Source organism: Macrotis lagotis, chromosome 2 (genome assembly GCF_037893015.1).
Source record: "Macrotis lagotis isolate mMagLag1 chromosome 2, bilby.v1.9.chrom.fasta, whole genome shotgun sequence".
NCBI lineage: Eukaryota > Metazoa > Chordata > Mammalia > Peramelemorphia > Peramelidae > Macrotis > Macrotis lagotis.
The window spans coordinates 130,152,313-130,171,266 of NC_133659.1; the positions used below are offsets into that span (position 1 = coordinate 130,152,313).

The 18,954-nt window shown below is 36.1% G+C and overlaps 1 protein-coding gene across 1 annotated transcript in view; it reads left to right on the forward strand.

Annotated features, from left to right (window-relative positions):
- Nucleotides 1–18,954, forward strand: part of DNAH14 (dynein axonemal heavy chain 14) — a 577,586-nt gene that overhangs the window by 541,358 nt on the left and 17,274 nt on the right. Inside the window, 4 exon segments of the mRNA XM_074220908.1 lie at nucleotides 1,110–1,309; nucleotides 3,270–3,445; nucleotides 7,318–7,514; nucleotides 8,069–8,181. Coding sequence (XP_074077009.1) covers nucleotides 1,110–1,309; nucleotides 3,270–3,445; nucleotides 7,318–7,514; nucleotides 8,069–8,181 — 686 coding nt within the window.

An 18,954-nucleotide genomic window follows, 5' to 3' on the forward strand; every position in this document is an offset into this window, starting at 1 on the left:
AGTAAAAGAGCTTTGGTAGAGTATGAAAAAATACCATTTGACAAGATTTAATTTTACATACAAATTTGAAATCTGTATGAGAGAAAAATAAATCCTAATTTTTGACCACAGTGATTGACAATTATAAAAAAATCCACTTATTATCTTTCCCTACTTACTCTCTTTAATTTTTTACAAGTTTTATTTTTCTGTTGCTAAATTGATTGTCTTTCTGATATTCTTTTCATCTAACAATATATTATTTTCTAAACATGCTTTCCTTCCCTACCCAGTGAGCCTTCTCTTGTGTCAAAAACTTAAAAATAAAATTCAGTACCCCAAAAGCCAAAACGTTGTTGTTTGTCCATAATTCCTGAAGAGGACCAAGATGATGCCTTGATTTGCAAGTAAATTGGACCAACCAGTGCATTAAAGTACATAGAAGTTCAAACTAGGGGTTTCTTGACTTTCCATTGATGGAAGGGAGAAAGATTTTCTCAACTCTTCCCTGAGGCCAGCCTTGGACATTATAATTATACAGCATTCAGTTTCAATTTATTATTGTTAACATTTACAATGCTAAAGTCATTGCATACTTCATTTTCCTACTTCTGCTTATTTTATTCAATATCAGCTCAAAGACATCTTTCCATATTTCTCTGAATTCTTTTTAGTCATAATTCCTACAGGATAATAATATTTCATTACTGTCACATACCAGAATTTGTTAAGGCCTTCTCCTGATAAACAATCAATTTTGCTGTTTGAAGGTATCTCTAGATCAAGTTTTTTAGTGTCACAGACTCCTTTGGCAGTCTGGTAAAGCTGCTGGGATCCTTCTCAAAATAATGTCTTTAAATGCATAAAAAGGATTAAAAAAGAAGTTAGTTATATTGGAGTAGAGTCATAAAAGACAATTAACAAAATTTTTAAAACTGGACTCCAAGTTAAAACCTCCAACTCGCAAACATAATTGGTGAGATATAACTTCTGCATTACATTTTGCAGGCATCATTTCAAGTAGTCAGCTCTTTCCTTGCTGAAGATCCATCTTATATGTGATGTGTGCTCAAAGCCCCCTGTCTTTCATACTAAGAGACAAAACTAACAAGTTCTTGTAAAATTTATAGCTGTATCCTATGCCACCTGACTCTGCAAATCTAACAGAATGTAAGAAGTACATTGGCTCTCTTCCGGATATTGAACCAACCAAGGTCCTTGGAATGCATCATCAATCTTCAAGGATCTATGAGGAATCCCAATCCCATGACCTTCTTGACACAATCATTGCTATGCAACCAAGAATTACATTTGCCAACATAATCACTGGGTAAGAGTTTCTGAAAAACAAAAGCTTTTATTTTATCTCAAAAATATCATATGTAAAGAAATTTATTGTACTTAGGATACTGGTCCTGCCTTTAATGTTTTGGTTAGTTGAATCATTACCCATAACATTTTCCAAAGAAATATATGACTGGGGTAAAAAAGTGGGCCAGTCTTGTAGTGAGAAAAGGAACCAATGGAGTTCTTGAGTGTTCCTCTAAAGCTAAGAATGGTTCCAAGTACTTTAAATAGACCCCCTTCTGTATAGAGGATTTTCAGGAAGACATAGCAAAGTGCCTAAACAAAGTATATGCTTATTTCACTGATTATGTGAATTGCATAGGATTAGAAGGCATGAATGGAATTAATTGATGTTTTGAGGAAGTATTAATTTTTTTTTTACCAAGATACAAATCCATTGGAGAATAGGCAGTCATTAAACAATAACTGGGGACCGGGGAGGTAAGCAACTATAATAACCAGAAAGTTAGATGGTATAGTGAGCAGAGTACTGGATTTGTAGCCAGGAAGACCTGAGTTCAAATCCTTGCTCAAATGTTTACTATTGTGTCACCCTGACCAAGTCACTTAAACTCTCTAAGCCTCAGTTTTCTCAACTATAAAGTGAAAATAATAATATTTTCTATCTCCCAGAGTTTTTAATGATAAAAACAATATGTGATGATGAGATAACATATGCAAAGCATTTTGCCAACCTATTCTAATCATAATAATAGCCAACATTTATATGGCATTCACTATATACAAAGCATTTTCCAATTATTATCTCATTTTCTCCAGGAAGTTCGTTGTTATTCAGTCAATCAGTCATGTCTGACTCTTCATGACCCCATTATGCAGTTTTCTTGGCAAAGATACTAATGTGATTTTCCATTTCCTTCTCCAGTTCATTTTACAGATGAGGCAAACAGAGTTAAGTGAGTAGGTATGAGGTCAGATTTGAATTCAGATCCTCTTGACTTCAGATGCATAATACTGTCCACTGTACTACCTAGCTGCCCCCCAAAATGGAGTTTACAAAAAAAGCACCCTCTGCACCGTCAAAGAATTTAAATCCTAAAATGAAATATAACTATACTTTCTATAACATTGCCTTAGCCAATATTATCTCCCTTTTTGACAAACATATTATAGCCAAGCCACACTGTAATATTTTTAACCAGTCAGTTGTCTAGGATTCAAATTAAATGGACAGTGACAATTAATAGTTTTTGAAGCTGAATGGAATTATCTCTCCCAATATCAGCCTACTTACCAATTTTCCTGTGAACTACTTTCATTAAAGTGTTTCACTCTTGAGCAGTAGGCATATATTTAAAGGGTGGAGAAGAAGAGGTGCAGCCCACCCTGAGAAGAGTATTACCATTGTCTAGGAAAGCGTTAATGGTAATAGTCAACCTCCATGTGTCACCTTTGCCCCCAGAGATGCATGCCTATGGTTTTACCTGATGTAATTTTTGTGGAAACAAGTATTCAATTAGATTCAAATCAATAAGCATTCATTAAATGCCTGCTATGGATTGGTACCACTAAGGGCTGAGAATACAAAGACAAAATGAAAACAGTCTCTGCCTTCAATGAGCTTCTGTTCTTTTAAGGAAAAACATGTTTATATATAAACAAATATAAAAAAATATACAAAGTAACTTCCTTGTGGAAGATATGGGATAATATGAAAGGCAGTTTGTTAATGATAGAACAGGAACTCCGGAGAACATAATGAAAGGATGGAAACAAATAGGGTAGTTACATGGAAGTATATGAGAGAGCACTTTTACATAGCTGCATTGGGTTAAAAAGTCTTTCACTAAAAGCTTCAAACAACCAGAAGGCATTGAATCCTCCCTTTTCTTAAGGAAAGTTACCAGAAAGGACTTGAATGAAGGTGACTACTTATCAAAACTAGCCTGTGGCTTATATAATTTCCAGAACTTACTTTTCAGGAGTGGAAAGAGCCAAGATGAACTAGTGCTGGAACTTTCATCTGAAATGCTCAAAAAAGTGCCTTTTTCTGTAGAGAAGGAACCATCACTTATTTCAGCCAGAGAGGTCATTCCACCTACACTCTTAACCATTATCGCAAGTCCATTTTGGGTTAAGCTTAATAAAAATGTCAAAGGTAAGAACTGTAATTCATATCAAATCATGCTTGGGGAAAGGGGGGAAACTTTGTAAACAGCATTTTTCAGATCCTTAGTTTCTTTTTCCCCCTTTTTTCCTTTCTTCCTTTCTTCCTTTCTTCTTTCTTTTCTGTCCTTCATTTCTTCCCTGTCTTTCCTTCTCTCTTTTCATTTTCTTCTCCCTTTCTTTTCTTCCTTCTTTTTCTTTCTTTCCTCCTTCCTTTCTCCTCCTTTTTCTCATTTCTTTCTCCATCCCTCTTTTCTTCTATCCTTTTCCTCTTTCCTTCCTTCCTTATTTCCTTCCTTTCTTTCTCCTTCCTTTCTTTTTTACTCTTCCTCCCTTCCTTTCTCTCTCTCTCTCTCTCTCTCTCTCTCTCTCTCTCTCTCTCTCTCTCTCCTCTCTCTCTCTCTCTCTCTCTCTCCTCTCTTCTCTCTCTCTCTCTCTCTCTCTCTCTCTCTCTTTTCTTTCTTTCTTTCTTTTCTTTCTTGGATCAGCCTTGTGATTTCATGTGAAGTACTTTATCTACTAATGCAGATCAACACCTTCTCTGGAACTTTTAATCTTAAAGATTTGCTTGGAACATTGGAGGTTAAATCTTTGACCATTTTATAGTCTGTTAAATCAACCAGTTAGTGTATGTCACTTGAATCCAGATATTCCTGACTTGGAGGTCAATTCTTTAAAGTTAGATTACATATTTTAAGAAGTATGGTATTAGGGGGCAGCTAGGTGGCATAGTGGATAAAGCACCAGGCCTGGAGTCGGGAGTACCTGGGTTCAAATCTGGTCTCAGACACTTAATAATTACCTAGCTGTGTGGCCTTGTGCAAGCAACTTAACCCCATTTGCCTTGCAAAAACCTAAAAAAAGTCTATTCAGCCTTTAATAACTGTATAGGAGAATTAAAGAACAATCTCTTCATACTCCTTATATTATATGCAAATATCCCATAAGCAGATCAAGAAACATTCAACAAAATTTTCCTCTACTGGTTATTTTGAAACTTGTTTTTATCCATATTTCTCCACCTTGAGTCCTTGTGTCATCTGAAAATCTGCAAAGCATGTCATCAATGGCTTCCTCCAAAGCATAGATAAAAATGTTATAATGAACAGTTCAATCTCCTTTTCATAGAATTAAAGGTCTTCCACAAATTGAAACCACCCAATTTTTCAGATTTTTCTCCTATTTATCCCTTTCATCCTCCCTCTTCCTCCCTTGTTGCTACACACACCCTGTGGTCTGACCAAATGGAATTATTCTCTATCCCTGAACTGTTCTTCCCCTTCCCTATGTCATGACTTATTTTACCTCTTTTGCCTAAATGACATGGTCAGAGCTGCCCTTCAAGAAAATAATTTTGGCCACTGAATGGAGGATTCATTGAAGTAGGGAGAGACTTAAGGAAGTCCAACACTGCAGGCTATCACAGTAGTCTAAGGGTGAGATGATAAGGACCCGTACTAGGGGTGGTGGCAGTGTCAGAAGAAAGAAGGGGGCATTTAAACAGATATTGCAAAGTTGACATTGATAGACCTTGACAACAAATTGGATATGGCAGCTTGAGAGATAGTAAGAAGTCAAGGAGGACACTTAGTTGTAAGCCAGAGGGACTAGGAGGATGGTGGTATCCTCAAGAGTAATAGAAAAGTTTGGAGTTAGAGGCTTAGGAAGAAAGATAATGAGTTTAGTTTGGGACATTTTGAGTTCAAGATGTCTACTGAAGATTCATTTCAAAATGTCTTAAAGGCACTTGGAGATATGGATTTGGAGTTCAGCAGAGAGGTTAGGGTAAGATAGTTAGATTAGGGAATCTATGATTATTGATCTAAGGGAGTTGATGAAATCACCAAATGAAGATGTATACAGGGATAAGAGAAGAGAGCCCAGGAAAGAGCCTTGTGAGATACCTATGATTAGAGGACATGACCTTGATATCAATCCAGCAAAAGTGCTGACCTGAAGCAGGCTAATAATAAGTAGAAGAACCAATAGAAAATGGTGTTCTAAAAGCCTAGAAAAAAGGATTCAGAGAGGTCAAGAAGAATGAAGATTGAGAAAAAGCCCTTGGATTTGGCAAGTAAGAGATTATTGGTAACCCTGGTGCATGCATTTTCAGTGGAACAAGAGAGAAAAAGGAGACATGCCTTGTAAATAGCCTCCCCTGGGAATTTGGTCACAGAGTAGAAGAGATAAAGGACAAAAGCAGGAATAGAATGATCAAGTGAGAGGTTTTTGAGAATGGGAGAGATGTGGGCATGCAGTGGGAAAGGATTCAGTATACAGGGAGAGACTGATGACAAGTAATAGAGTGGGGATGTCAGAGGAGGCCATCTGTTGGAAGAGACAGGATGGAGTCAGATTTCTTGTTCAAGTAGAGGGGCTAGCCTTGGTGAGGAGTTATGTGTTGGGGGAAGGAGATAATGGTAGAAGGCACCTGAGTTATTTGAGCTAAGGAACAAAAGAGAAGAAGAATTTTTATGAAATTATGAGGGCAAAGTTCTCAGGGTGAAGGAAGAGGGAACAATGGGAGATTTGAGAAAGGATGAAAGGATTTGGAAGAACTACTATAAATTGAGTTCATAAGAGAGGTATAGAAGGATTAACTAGGCCCTCAGCAGTGAGGGCCCAGCTGAAGCTGTGTAACATATATTTGATGGACCCAATAAGAACAGTTAGATTATTTTCTCCAACTTCATTTAGCAGCACATTTACCATCTTCATTAAGGCAATGGTAAAAATAATCTGAGGCTGAAGTTTGTCAGGGCACATCGAAGCTATATTAAAGGGGCCCTAGACTTAAGAGTATAATGTAGATTTGAACTGGTTCATCAAGAGGTCAAGATGGGGAAGAGAAGAGAATGAGACTAGTCTAGGGCTGATGGCCTCAGAGTGAACTAAAGGGTTAAGGAACTGAAGATTATAGCATGGGAAAAAAAGAGAAGGATATGGTAAGGGAAGGCAGAGAGAAAAGTGAAAAGTCGATTATGGTCAGGTAAAGAGATTTTGGAATCTTGAACATATTGAGCATTTTGCAGGTATATGATAGGATCAAGGTTAAGATCATTTTTGTAAGTAACTGAGGTGGGATTGAGAAGAGGTTCACAGGAGGTAAATAGGTTGAGTAACTTAGTGGTTAAGGTATTGGAGAAAAAGTCATTATGAATAAGAATGCAAAGAAGAGAGTACAGCGGCCCCAACATAGCTTGGTGCTTTATGGATGTGGATGTGCAAAATCAATCTCCTAAACAGTATAGTTATTCTCTAACATGGGAACATGTGCTGGCCCTTGATGTCACTTCAAATTTCAAAGTACTGTGTAAATATAAAGAGAGCTCATGTCATTGAATGGAATGCAAACTGGTTATAGAATCCAAAAATCTAGCTCCAAATTCTCATTCTACTATTTATTAGTGTACACCTGTGGACAAGTCACTATACCTCTTTGAAACTGTTTCTTCATCTATAAATGATGCTAATAATGTCCACCTTATTACAGGACCATTCTGAAGAAATCATATCACAAACCATTATAAATCTATGAGCTACTATTATTGTCACTTTCTCGTTTGCTGTCTGAATATGTTCCTGTAACTGCCGTCTTCAGCAACAAATGTAATCATTGAGTTAGGGTTCAGGTTATCTTGGCCACTGGGTTGTGATAAATTCTACATTTATTTGGTCATCACCCAGCTGTTCACATTGGCTTGTTTCTCTTTTACATATTTTTCAAAATCTATTAAAAACTCTTACCTTGATCAGCCCAGGAATTCTCAGATTGCATTAGTTTCAAACACTGCTCTGTTTGCAGCCCCTTTCTTTCTCTATAGAATATTATAGTGTTGCCTTCTCTTTTTTTCTTGAAACCAGGATATGATCCCCTCCTCCATTCTGCCTTGTTAACATTCCTGTGTCAAGAAATCAATCGATTTAATAAGTTACTATCCCTAATCCACCAGTCTCTGAAAGAACTCCAGGGTGCTGTCAGAGGTGAAACTTCTATCAACCAGAAGCTGGAAATGATCTACGATTGTCTCATTAATAACAAAGTGCCCAATTTATGGCAGGTAAGTGGCACATATTTTCTACTTAGAACTTTGGAGCAGAAATATCTAAAGGAAATCAATCAATGCATTTTGCACTTCAACATTTGACTTTCAATCAACTTACAGACCTTTCTGTGGAATCAAGTTTGTGCCAACTCTAGGAAAATGCTTAATATGATAGTCCTTGTACCATTCAATATCTTCCATTTTAAGTAAATGTTTTATTAAAAGTAAAATCAAGGGGCAGCTAGGTGGCACAGTGGATAGAGCACCAGCCCTGGAGTCAGGAGGGCTTGAGTTCAAATGTGACCTGAGACACTTGATAAGTACCTACCAAAGTGTAACTTTGGGCAAGTCACTTAACCCCATTGCTTTGCAACCCCCCCAAAAAAAACCAAAAAAAAGTAAAATCAATAGTTATACTTGCTTAATAACAGTTTATTTTAGATTATTGAATAATCTAATTCTTCCCCTTAGTCTTCATCAGTATGATTTGGCCAGAATTAGTAATGAAATACTTAGTGATCTTGGATGTCATTCAAAAATCTGATATATTTATCTCTCTATCCCAACAGCAAAATTCTTACAATACCAGAAAAATGTTGTCTGCCTGGATCACCTTTCTCCTCCATAGAGTGGTATTCATCAGGAACTGGGCAGAAGTGACCTACAACGCTATATATTTTCGGTATGGGTGGCAGATTAGCTGGAAAGTACTTTGTTGAAATGCAAATCTCTGGTATCTAAACTTATTTCAAATCTAGACTAATGCCAATTTAGAAGAATGGAAGGCTCTATTTTAAGTAGGCATTCAGTAAGCATTGTGATCCTCCAACAGAAAAGTAAGGCAGGTTATCTCGACCTTTCCAAATACTCTTCTAAGCAACTAAGGGAGCTGGAGAATCTTATTACTTAAATCAAGATTTGGCAAGATCTTTATAGAAAAATTAAAGAGAAAAAGTATTTTTTAACTATTCAAACTCTTTCTAATTCTAAGATTGTAGAAACCTAAAATTATATGTTGATCTACCTTAGAACTTTCCAAAACTCAAATGAATCTAATAGTTAGAATTCTAATCAAAACAACTAGATTAATAAGAGTATAACAGAATAATTGCCACATATCTCTTTATTAGGATGAGGGACTGGTTCTATAATTTTATTTCTACAGAGAAGTAATAGGTAGGGAAATTCTTGGTAAAGATTGATGCACATTGAAACCCTTTCTATTACTTTTAGCCTTGGAAGATTGATAAGAACACTCAAAGGTAAAGTGATTAGACCAGCATTAGACAGCCAGTATTTATCAGAGGTGGTCCATAGATCCAGGTCTTCCTAGCTCCAAAACCAGATACCTATACACTATATGACACTGCCTGACAATTATCTTGTTTTAATGTTATTTAAATTTTAAATTTTTTAATTTTTATTCAATTTCATATAGCTTAAATTTTTATTAATTTGTAAATTTTTGTTTAATTTTAATTTTTAAAATTTGTTTTAATTGAATATCTTACTCTATACCATCTAGATTTCTCTCTGTATGCCTGCCCTGCCTCCACTCCAAGAGAACCATCCTGTTTAGCAAAATTTTTTAAAATATAAAAGATGTTACAAATAGATGATATAAAGTTAATATAAAATAAAAATGATAAAAAAGATATTGCTTTTTAAATGACAAAAAGTTTGTAACATAATAACCCATGTTGAGGTAGGTGAAAGATGAACTAACTGATGAAACTAAGATTTGAGCTTTGGAGCATATCGATTTATTAAGCAATGAATGCCAATTATCTAACAAATCAAAACCATTAGCCTTCCTCTGCTTTGGTACTAGACCCCAAATATAGGGGGAGACAGATTTTTTTGTGTGTTAAAAACAATTAGTCAAATTACAACAATTAAGAGGAAAACTACCAGAATACAAAATTAAATAATCTGAGTTCTAATTGGAGGAGAGATTAAGGAATTTCTGGATTGAGAAGAGGGAGAAAACCAATGCAATTCTCTGAAATCAGAAAATGAGTTGCCCCATCTCTACCTCCCATACATACACATGTATCTTTATTCCACTAAATAAACTTGTAAATAATAACTGATTGATCAGTATGAGGCCAGTTTACAGATAAGACATGTGGGTTACTTGAGATGCACAACTGTGAAAAAACTCCTTGCATAAATCTTTGGATCTGATCAGTAGAAGCTGGATTCTTAAGTTTAAGGTCTCTCAGCAACAGGTAGAGATGGTCCAGCTTCCTAGTCACGCACACTTAGGTTTAAACAATGCAATACAATTCTCATAGTTCCGACAATTGAATAAAGTTTTCTTACAAGTTAGAAGTTGGACTAGACTCATAACTGAATAGAAAGGAAATTGAACCAGTTCCAGAACTGAGTCATGAGATGGGAGTCAGTGTAGTTCCCACCACCACTTGCTATTTTGATTCCCTTAGTTAGAATTAACTCAGTTAAACTGAAGCTACTATCTATGACTATGCAAAACAGATTAAAAGATTAGAAAGCAAGTTTCTATCAAATCTGACTTTCCCCATTATGAAATTAGACATGGATTGGTGAATCAAAATTGCCCTCTTTCTCATATCATTAGGACTGAGCAAAATTTGACTTCAGCCCTTCCCAACTCCTCTTTCTGCCCTGCTATTCAAGGAACACAAGGCCCTCTTACTTTCTCACCAGCTTCCTTTTGCTATTAAAAAACCTGTTCCCAGAAAGCTAAGGACCTGATTTACTGATTCATACTAAGGTAAAAATAAGTGATGATACCTTCATAAACTATCATTGAGTAATGTGATGTTTAAAAAGTTCAAAATACATAGTTTCTAGGAAATTTAATCATTTTGTTAATAAGATTAGCATGCAATTATTAATAAAATAGGTCAGTGGCATTCTCAAATGCCAAACCCCCTTAAGGGCAGTGGACTCATAGTTCATATGATCTTGAAAGAGTGTGTTACTGAAGGTGGCAATCAATTCTGATTGGTTAACAATAAGAGAATGAATATTATAGTGGGTAGATATATTAAAATGAGAGTCTTGAGGTACATATGACCTAGCACCCAAATCTTGAGAGTCATATATATATAAAACTTATCTGACAAAAGGGAGAGCCCACATTTTCCCAGATCTGTCTGAGTAAATACAATGAGCAGAAATACCCCGTTAACCAAAATTTAGAATTTCTTATCCACATCTTAGCCATCCTGACTTGGTAAGGCTAAGGGAAAGATTTCCCACAGGTTGATTTTTGGATAAGGAAGTAGAAAAGAGGAAAAAGCTTGATCCTAATTCAATAATTAGTTATATTTACCTATATCAGGTTAATACCTAATCATTTTAATACTTTTCCTAACCAAAGGCTTGAAATGGATGGAGGAAAATTTTCTCAACCTTTTGATATATAATAAAAGTAAACCATAAAGCCAGACCCAGACATCATTGTCTTGAGTCATTCAGTACATTTGTCCCTGCTCCTCCTCACATTTGCTCTAATCCTGAAGTTGTATCCTCCAGAGGGTGCTCTGTAAAGGACTGTTATGTGTGGGATTACTGTAAATTTTCATCACCTGGTGTCCTCTAGCACCAGAGCACTATTTACTGGTTGACTGAAGAGTGCCATGGGAGTGGACCAGGAACTGGGCAGGATATTTAAACACTTGCATTTGGTCTAATAAATGGAATTCTTGATGGAGATCTTGGAGATCTAGGAGATCTTGGTGTACAGAGAGAACTTGTCTCTCTTGTCTCCCACCTTTTCAAGGTTCACCTGGGTAAGGATAGGCTAGCCAGCACTTCCTGAGCAGCTAGCTAACAGGAACATAATGAATGGTGCCCAAACAGGGACACAAAGGCAGAGCTATCTGAGTGGAGCCCGGGATAAGAACCAGCAGATACAAGCAACATCCAAGTGACATCCTGAAGCAGAAGACTTTGGAAGAGGTAATAGGTTTTGATTGTTACCAGGGGGCTGATTTTAAGGACGTTGGAATAAGGAAATGTGAAGGAAAATGAAAGAAGAAATAAGAATTTATCAATAAGGAGCCAGTGAAAATGAAAAGAAATAAATACGGATTCAGCATTGAGGAACCAGCAGGAAATGGAGTCTTTGAGGTAGCACCCTAGGGACGGAGCTTCTTCCTCAGCAGTAGTTCCTACCAGCACCATGAATGGGGACCTGTTCCTTTCAGCCACTGCTGCCTGCCTGGCTGCGATAAGCACGACCCAAACCCTAAACCTACGGCCAACTTCAAAGACTTTTCATCATTGCTGCAGACCATGATGGAGACCCTGACGCAGATCCTGATGCCTACAACGAATTTCACTCCAGAAGCCATAATGAATTCCATTGTCCAGCCCACAACCAAGCACACCACAACTCTTGCTCGAGCACCAGAAAGCCATGAAGTACACACTAACTGTACTTCTGTGTTAAGAGCAAAAATGTCACATGCTATTGGACAGTTTGTAATGGTGCTGGCTACTGTTCAGAAAATGCAACAACTCTGAATTGTACTGCTGTCAACAACAATTTCAAATGCTTTCTCTCATTTTCTGCCGCCCCCATCTTCTGCAGAGGGAGAGGGGAGGGAGAAGAGAAATCTTTCTTTTTGGAACTTCGATACTCAAGCTTGTGTCTCAGATGGAATGCAGGCTTCGCTACAGAAAGGTCAAGACTCCCCCAAAAACTTTATTTTAGAAATCAAGTGACCCCCATACCTTCTTCCAGATTTAGGGAGGAGGAGGGGAGTTGGGCAATAGGCTATTGATTGGGAAGCTTCATGATCAATTAGTTAAGAAAAAAAGGGGAAGGAGACTTTTTTCTGGGACTGGGAAATTCAGATTTCATCTTTTGAATTAAGCCTGTGCCTATGGCTAATATCTCTGTAATAGAGTAGTTAATTTTCAATTTTGTGAAGTTAAGAATGCATTCAATTTTTTTGATTGGCTATTTCAAGACTTTCATGAATATATATGAGGTTCCTCAAGACATTCTGTTTAAATATTTATAGCAGCCCTGTTTGTGGTGGCAAAAAATTGGAAATTAAGTGAATGTCCTTCAATTGGGGAATGGCTTAACATGCTGTGGTATATGTATGTCATGGAACACTATTGTTCTATTAGAAACCAGGAGTGATGGGAATTCAGGGAAGCCTGGAAGGATATGCATGAACTGATGCTGAGCAAGATGAGCAGAATCAGAAAATCACTGTATACCCTAACAGCAACATGGGGGTGATGAGCAACCTTGTTGGACTTGCTCATTCCATCAGTGCAACAACCAGAGACAAACTGGAACTGTCTGCAATGGAGAATACCATTTGTATCCAGAAAAAGAATTATGGACGTTGAACAAAGACCAAAGACTATAACCTTCAAATCAGAAAAACAAAAAACCATTATTTTATTATGTAATTTTACTATCTCATATTTTATTTTTCTTCCTTAAAGATATGATTCCTCTGTCATCACATTCCACTGAGATCAATGTATAACCTGAAAACAATGTAAAGACTAACAGAATGCCTTTTGTGGGGGGGAGGGAGGGAAGCAAGAATGGGGGGGGGGATTGTAAAACTCAAAATAAATAAAATCTTTCTTAAAAAAAATAAGTCTGTTCGAGAGAATATACCTAGCCAGAAGTGATGGGCATTCATGACTTATCCATGAGACTGCTATCGAATGGGATGTAACTGGCTTTAACCCCACTTGGGAGAAAGACTCTAATAACTCTCAAGAATTTTAACTCTATTAGACAGAATGTACTTAGCTAGAAGTGACAGATACTCAAAATTTTCAATGACTCAGACAGAATGATCTAAAAAACACTACCTTCTTAAAAAGGGGTACAGGAAGGAGACTGGGAGAGGGAGGGGATTAAATGGGGTAAATCTCATTTCACTAAGAGGTACAAAATACCTATGGTAATAGAGAGGAAGAAGGGAGGAGATGAGAAACACATGAATCTTCTTCTCATCAGACTTGGCTTAAAGTCAACTTACACATACTTAGCTAACCTTCCAAGTATAAAAAGGGGGAAAGGGGAGGGGGGACAAAGAAAGGGAGGGGGAGTGAGGAAAAAAGGGGAACTAACAAAGGGAAGGGAAAAGGGAAAAAGGGAAAAAGGGAAAAAGGGAAAGGGGAAAGAAAAGGGAGAGGTGATATAGGAGAGCAAACACACTGAAGGGGGTGATATTCAGAAACAAAGTACTGGGGAATACGGATAAGGGGGAAAGGGGGAAAAATACAAACAGAAGGAAGATAGCATGGAGGGCAATAAAGAATTAGTAATCATAACTTTGAATGTGGATGGGATGAACTCTCCCTTAAAACGTAAGCGAATAGCACAGTGGATTAAAAAACAGAATCCTATAATATGCTGCTTACAAGAAACTCATTTGAAGCAGAGAAATACATGTAGAGTAAAGGTAAAAGGTTGGAACAAAATATATTTTGCTTCAGCTGAAGTGAAAAAAGCAGGGGTAGCAATCCTTATCTCAGACAAAGCAGCTGCAAAAATAGATAGCTTTAAAAGAGATAAGGAAGGAAACTACATCTCCTAAAAGGTACCATAGACAATAAAGCTATTTCAATACTGAATATATATGCACCCAATGGGATAGCATCAAAATTCTTAGAGGAGAAGCTGGGAGAACTACAGGAAGACATAGACAGCAAAACCCTACTAGTGGGAGACCTCAACCTCCCACACTCAGATCTAGATAAATCAAATCATGAAATAAACAAGAAAGAAGTTAAGGAGGTAAATAGATTGTTAGAAAAACTAGATATGGTAGATTTATAGAGGAAATTGAATGGGGATAGAAAGGAATATACATTTTTCTCTGCAGTACATGGAACTTATAAAAAAACTGACCATGTACTAGGACATAAAAATCTAATGATCAACTGCAGAAAGGCAGAAATAATGAATATATCTTTCTCAGATCACAATGAAATAAAAGTCATATGCAATGTTGGGCCAAGGAGATATATATACCCAGAACCAACTGGAAACTGTAATCTCATTTTAAAGAATGAGTGGACCAAAAAACAAATTATAGAAAGAATTAACCATTTTATCCTAGATAATGACAATAATGAAACAACATACCAAAATCTATGGGATTCACTCAAAGCGGCTTTCAGGGTATATATTATATCTTTAAATGCTTACATGAATAAGAGAAAGAGGAAATCAATGAACTAAACATGCAACTTAAAAAATTAGAGAAAGAACAAATTAAAAATCCCCAATTAAATACCAAATTAGAAATTCTAAAAATTAAAGGAGAAATTACTAAAATCAAAAGCAAAAAAACTATTGAATTAATAAATAAAACCAAAAGTTGGTTTTATGAAAAAAACCAATAAAATTGATAAACCTCTGGTGAATCTCTAGTATCATAAATGAAAAAGGTGAAATCACCACCAATGAGGAAGAAATTAAAGTAACAATTTGAAATTATTTTGCCCAACTCTATGCCAATAAATTTGATAATCTAAGTGAAATGGATGAATATTTACAAAAATATAATTTGCCCAGGTTAAATGAAGAGGAGATTAAATACCTAAATATCCCTATCTCAGAAAAAGAAATTCAACAAGCCATCATTGAACTCCTTAAGAAAAAATCTCCAGGGCCTGATGGATTCATAAGTGAATTCTACCAAACATTTAAGGAACAATTGGTTCCAATTCTATATAAACTCTTTGGAAAAATAGGGGAAGATGGAACTCTGCCTAAGTCTTTCTATGAAACCAATATGGTGCTGATACCTAAACCAGGAAGAGTTGAAACAGGGAAAGAAAATTATAGACCTATCTCCCTAATGAATATAGATGTGAAAACCTTAAATAAAATCTTAGCAAAATGATTACAACAAGTTATCACTGGGATAATACATCATGATCAAGTAGTATTTATCCCAGGAATGCAGGGTTGATTCAATATTAGGAAAACTGTTAGTATACTCAATTACATCAACAACAAACCAATCAGAAATTATATTATCATATCAATAGATGCTGAAAAATCTTTTGACAAAATACACTACTAAAAACACTAAATGGACTGTTCCTTAGAATAATTAGCAGTATCTATTTGAAACCATCAACAAGGATTATATTCAATGGGGAGAGGCTAGAGGCATTCCCAGTATGATCAGGGGTGAAACAAGGGTGCCCATTATCACCACTGCTATTCAATATCGTATTAGAAATGTTAGCTTCAGCAATTAGAGAAGAAAAAGAAATTGAAGGAATTAGAATTGGGAAGGAAGAGACAAAACTCTCACTCTAGAGAATCCCAAGAAATCAGCCAAAAAACTACTGGAAACAATTAGCAATTTTAGTAAAGTTGCAGGTTATAAAATAAACCTTCATAAATCCTCAACTTTTCTATACATGTCTAGCAAGATACAACAGGAAGAGCTAGAAAGAGAAATCCCATTTAAAGTAACCTCAGACAATATGGGAGTCTATTTGCCAAGACAGACTCAGAAACTTTTTGAAAACACTTCTCACACAAATTAAATCACATTTAAATAACTGGGCAAATATCAACTGCTCATGGATAGGTAGAACTAACATAATAAAAATGACAATTCTACCAAAACTAAGCTACCTGTTCAGTGCCCTACCAATCAAAATTCCAAAAAATTACATTAATAAGTTAGAAAAAATTGTAAATAAATTCATATGGAGAAATAAAAAGTCAAGAATTTCCAGGAATTTAATGAAAGTGCAAAAAGAAGGGGGCTTAGCCCTACCTGATCTAAAATTATATTATAAAGCATCATTCATCACAACTGTTTGGTATTGGCTAAGAAATATAGTGGTGGACCAGTGGAATAGACTAGGTGCAAAAGCAGGAGACAATTATAGTAATCTGCTGTTTGATAAACCCAAAGAGTCTAGCTATTGTGATAAAAACTCTCTCTTTGATAAAAACTGCTGGGAAAATTGGAAGTTAGTATGGAAGAAACTTAGATTAGACCAACTCTAACACCCTTTACCAAGATAAGATCCAAATGGTTACAGGATTTAGACATAAAAAAAATACTATAAGCAAATTCAAAGATCGAGGATTAGTTTACCTGTCAGATCTATGGAAAGGGGAGCAATTTATGACCAAGGAAGAGATGGAGAACATCACCAAAAACAAACTAGATGATTTCAATTACATTAAATTAAAAAGCTTTTGCACAGATAAAGTCACTATAACCAAGATCAAAAGAAATGTAGTAAATTGGGAAACAATCTTTACAATTAATGATTCTGACAAAGAACTCATTTCTAAAATATACAGTGGGGGTGGCTAGGTGACGAATTACCTAGCTGTGTGGCCTTGGGCAAGCCACTTAACCCCATTTGCCTTCCAAAAAATAAAAATAAAAATAAAAAATAAAATATACAGAGAACTGAGTCATATTTTTAAAAGAAAAAGCCACTCCCCAATTGACAAATGGTCAAAGGATTTGCAAAGGCAATTTACAGATGAGATCAAAGCAATCCATAGCCATATGAAAATTTGCTCTAAATCATTAATTATTAGAGAAATTCAAATTAAAGCTTCTCTGAGGTACCACCTTACACCTCTCAGACTGGCCAATATGACCAGAAAGGATAATGATCATTGTTGGAAGGGTTGTGGGAAATCTGGGATAATATTACACTGTCAGTGGAGCTGTGAACTCATCCAAACTTTCTGTAGAGAAATTTGGAACTATGCCCAAAGGGCAACAAAAATGAGCATACCCTTTGATCCAGCATTACCACTACTGGGTATATACCCTGAAGAGATGATGAGAAAGGGTAAAAACATCACTTGTACAAAAATATTCATAGCAGCCCTGTTTGTGGTGGCAAAGAATTGGAAATCAAGTAAATGTCCTTCAATTGGGGAATGGCTTAGCAAACTGTGGTATACGTATGTCACAGAACACTATTGTTCTATTAGAAACAAGGAGGGATGGGAATTCAGGGAAGCCTGAAGGGATTTGCATGAACTGATGCTGAGCGAGATGAGCAGAACCAGAAAAACACTGTACACCCTATCAGTAACATAGGGGTGACGTTCAACCATGATGGACTTGCTCATTCCATCAGTGCAATAACCAGGTACAATTTTGGGCTGTCTGCAATGGAGAATACCATCTGTATCCAGATAAAGAGCCGTGGTGAACAAATTTCAAGGACTATTTCCTTTAATTTAGAAAAAAAACAGATATCTTATTGTCTGATCTTGTTATCTCTTATACTTTTTGTTTTTTCCTTAAGTATGTGATTTCTCTCTCATCACACTCAATTTGGATCAATGTACAATATGGAAACAAAATAAAGACTTACAGATTGCTTTCCAAGGGGCGGGGGGGGGGGGAGTAAGATTGGGAGAAAAAATTGTAAAAACTCAAATCTCAAATAAAATCTTTAAAAATTAAAAAAAATTCTGTTCGATTCCAAAAGTTACTTTTGACCGGTCTTAATTGGCGCATTATATGTGTATATGTGTATTTAAACATCTATAGGACATTTTATATTTCTCCCTTGGACTGGAGAGGTGGGAAAATGTTTCTATATTCTGAGATCTGGTACTGGCCCCAGGGTATCAATCTCAGCTTGGTAAATGTGATACAAGGGAGTTGTTTTTGTTGTTTGTGTGTGTGTGTGTGTGTGTGTGTGTAATTCAGAAGGAAATTATATTAGGATAAATTGTATTTCTAGGAATTTGGGAATATTGAATCATATAATTTAATGATTTCTTTTGGGAAAGAGATATTTGTACTGATTTGTTTTGATGTTAAATTGATATAATTGTCAAACAGTTACTTATGTTACATATTCTTTGTCTCATCTAGCATCACACATTTATGGTAAGGGAAATATCACAAATTATGACCCTCTTCTGGGATAAATCTGTGGATTCATGTATAATATAATGATGGAAATATTATTTTGTAAAACGTAATAACTCATGTTAATTGAATGCTTATTTGTTTTTAACTATTGTTTAACTGACATTTGTTTGTACTATTTTTGAACATTTGTTTACAACTTATGGGGCATTTATTATGTAATTGAATTAAGGAATTTTGATTCAAAAAAAACAAAAAGGGGGATATGTAAGGGAGTGTTATGTATGGGAGTACTGTAAATTTCCATCACCTGGTGTCCTCTAGCATCAGAGAACTATTTACTGGTTGATTGAAGAGTGCCACAGGAGTGGGAGTGGACCAGGGATCAGGGAGGATATTTAAGCACTTGTATTTGGTCTAATAAACGGATATCTTGATGGAGATCTTGGTGTACAGGGAGAACTTGTCTCTCAGGTCTCTCTTGTCTCCTGCCCCTGCAACATTCGCCTGGGTAAAAGTTAAGTGAGTCCAGAAAGGGATTTAACAGTGTTCCTCCCATCTTTTCTCCTTTTCAGATCTCTATGGTGCCC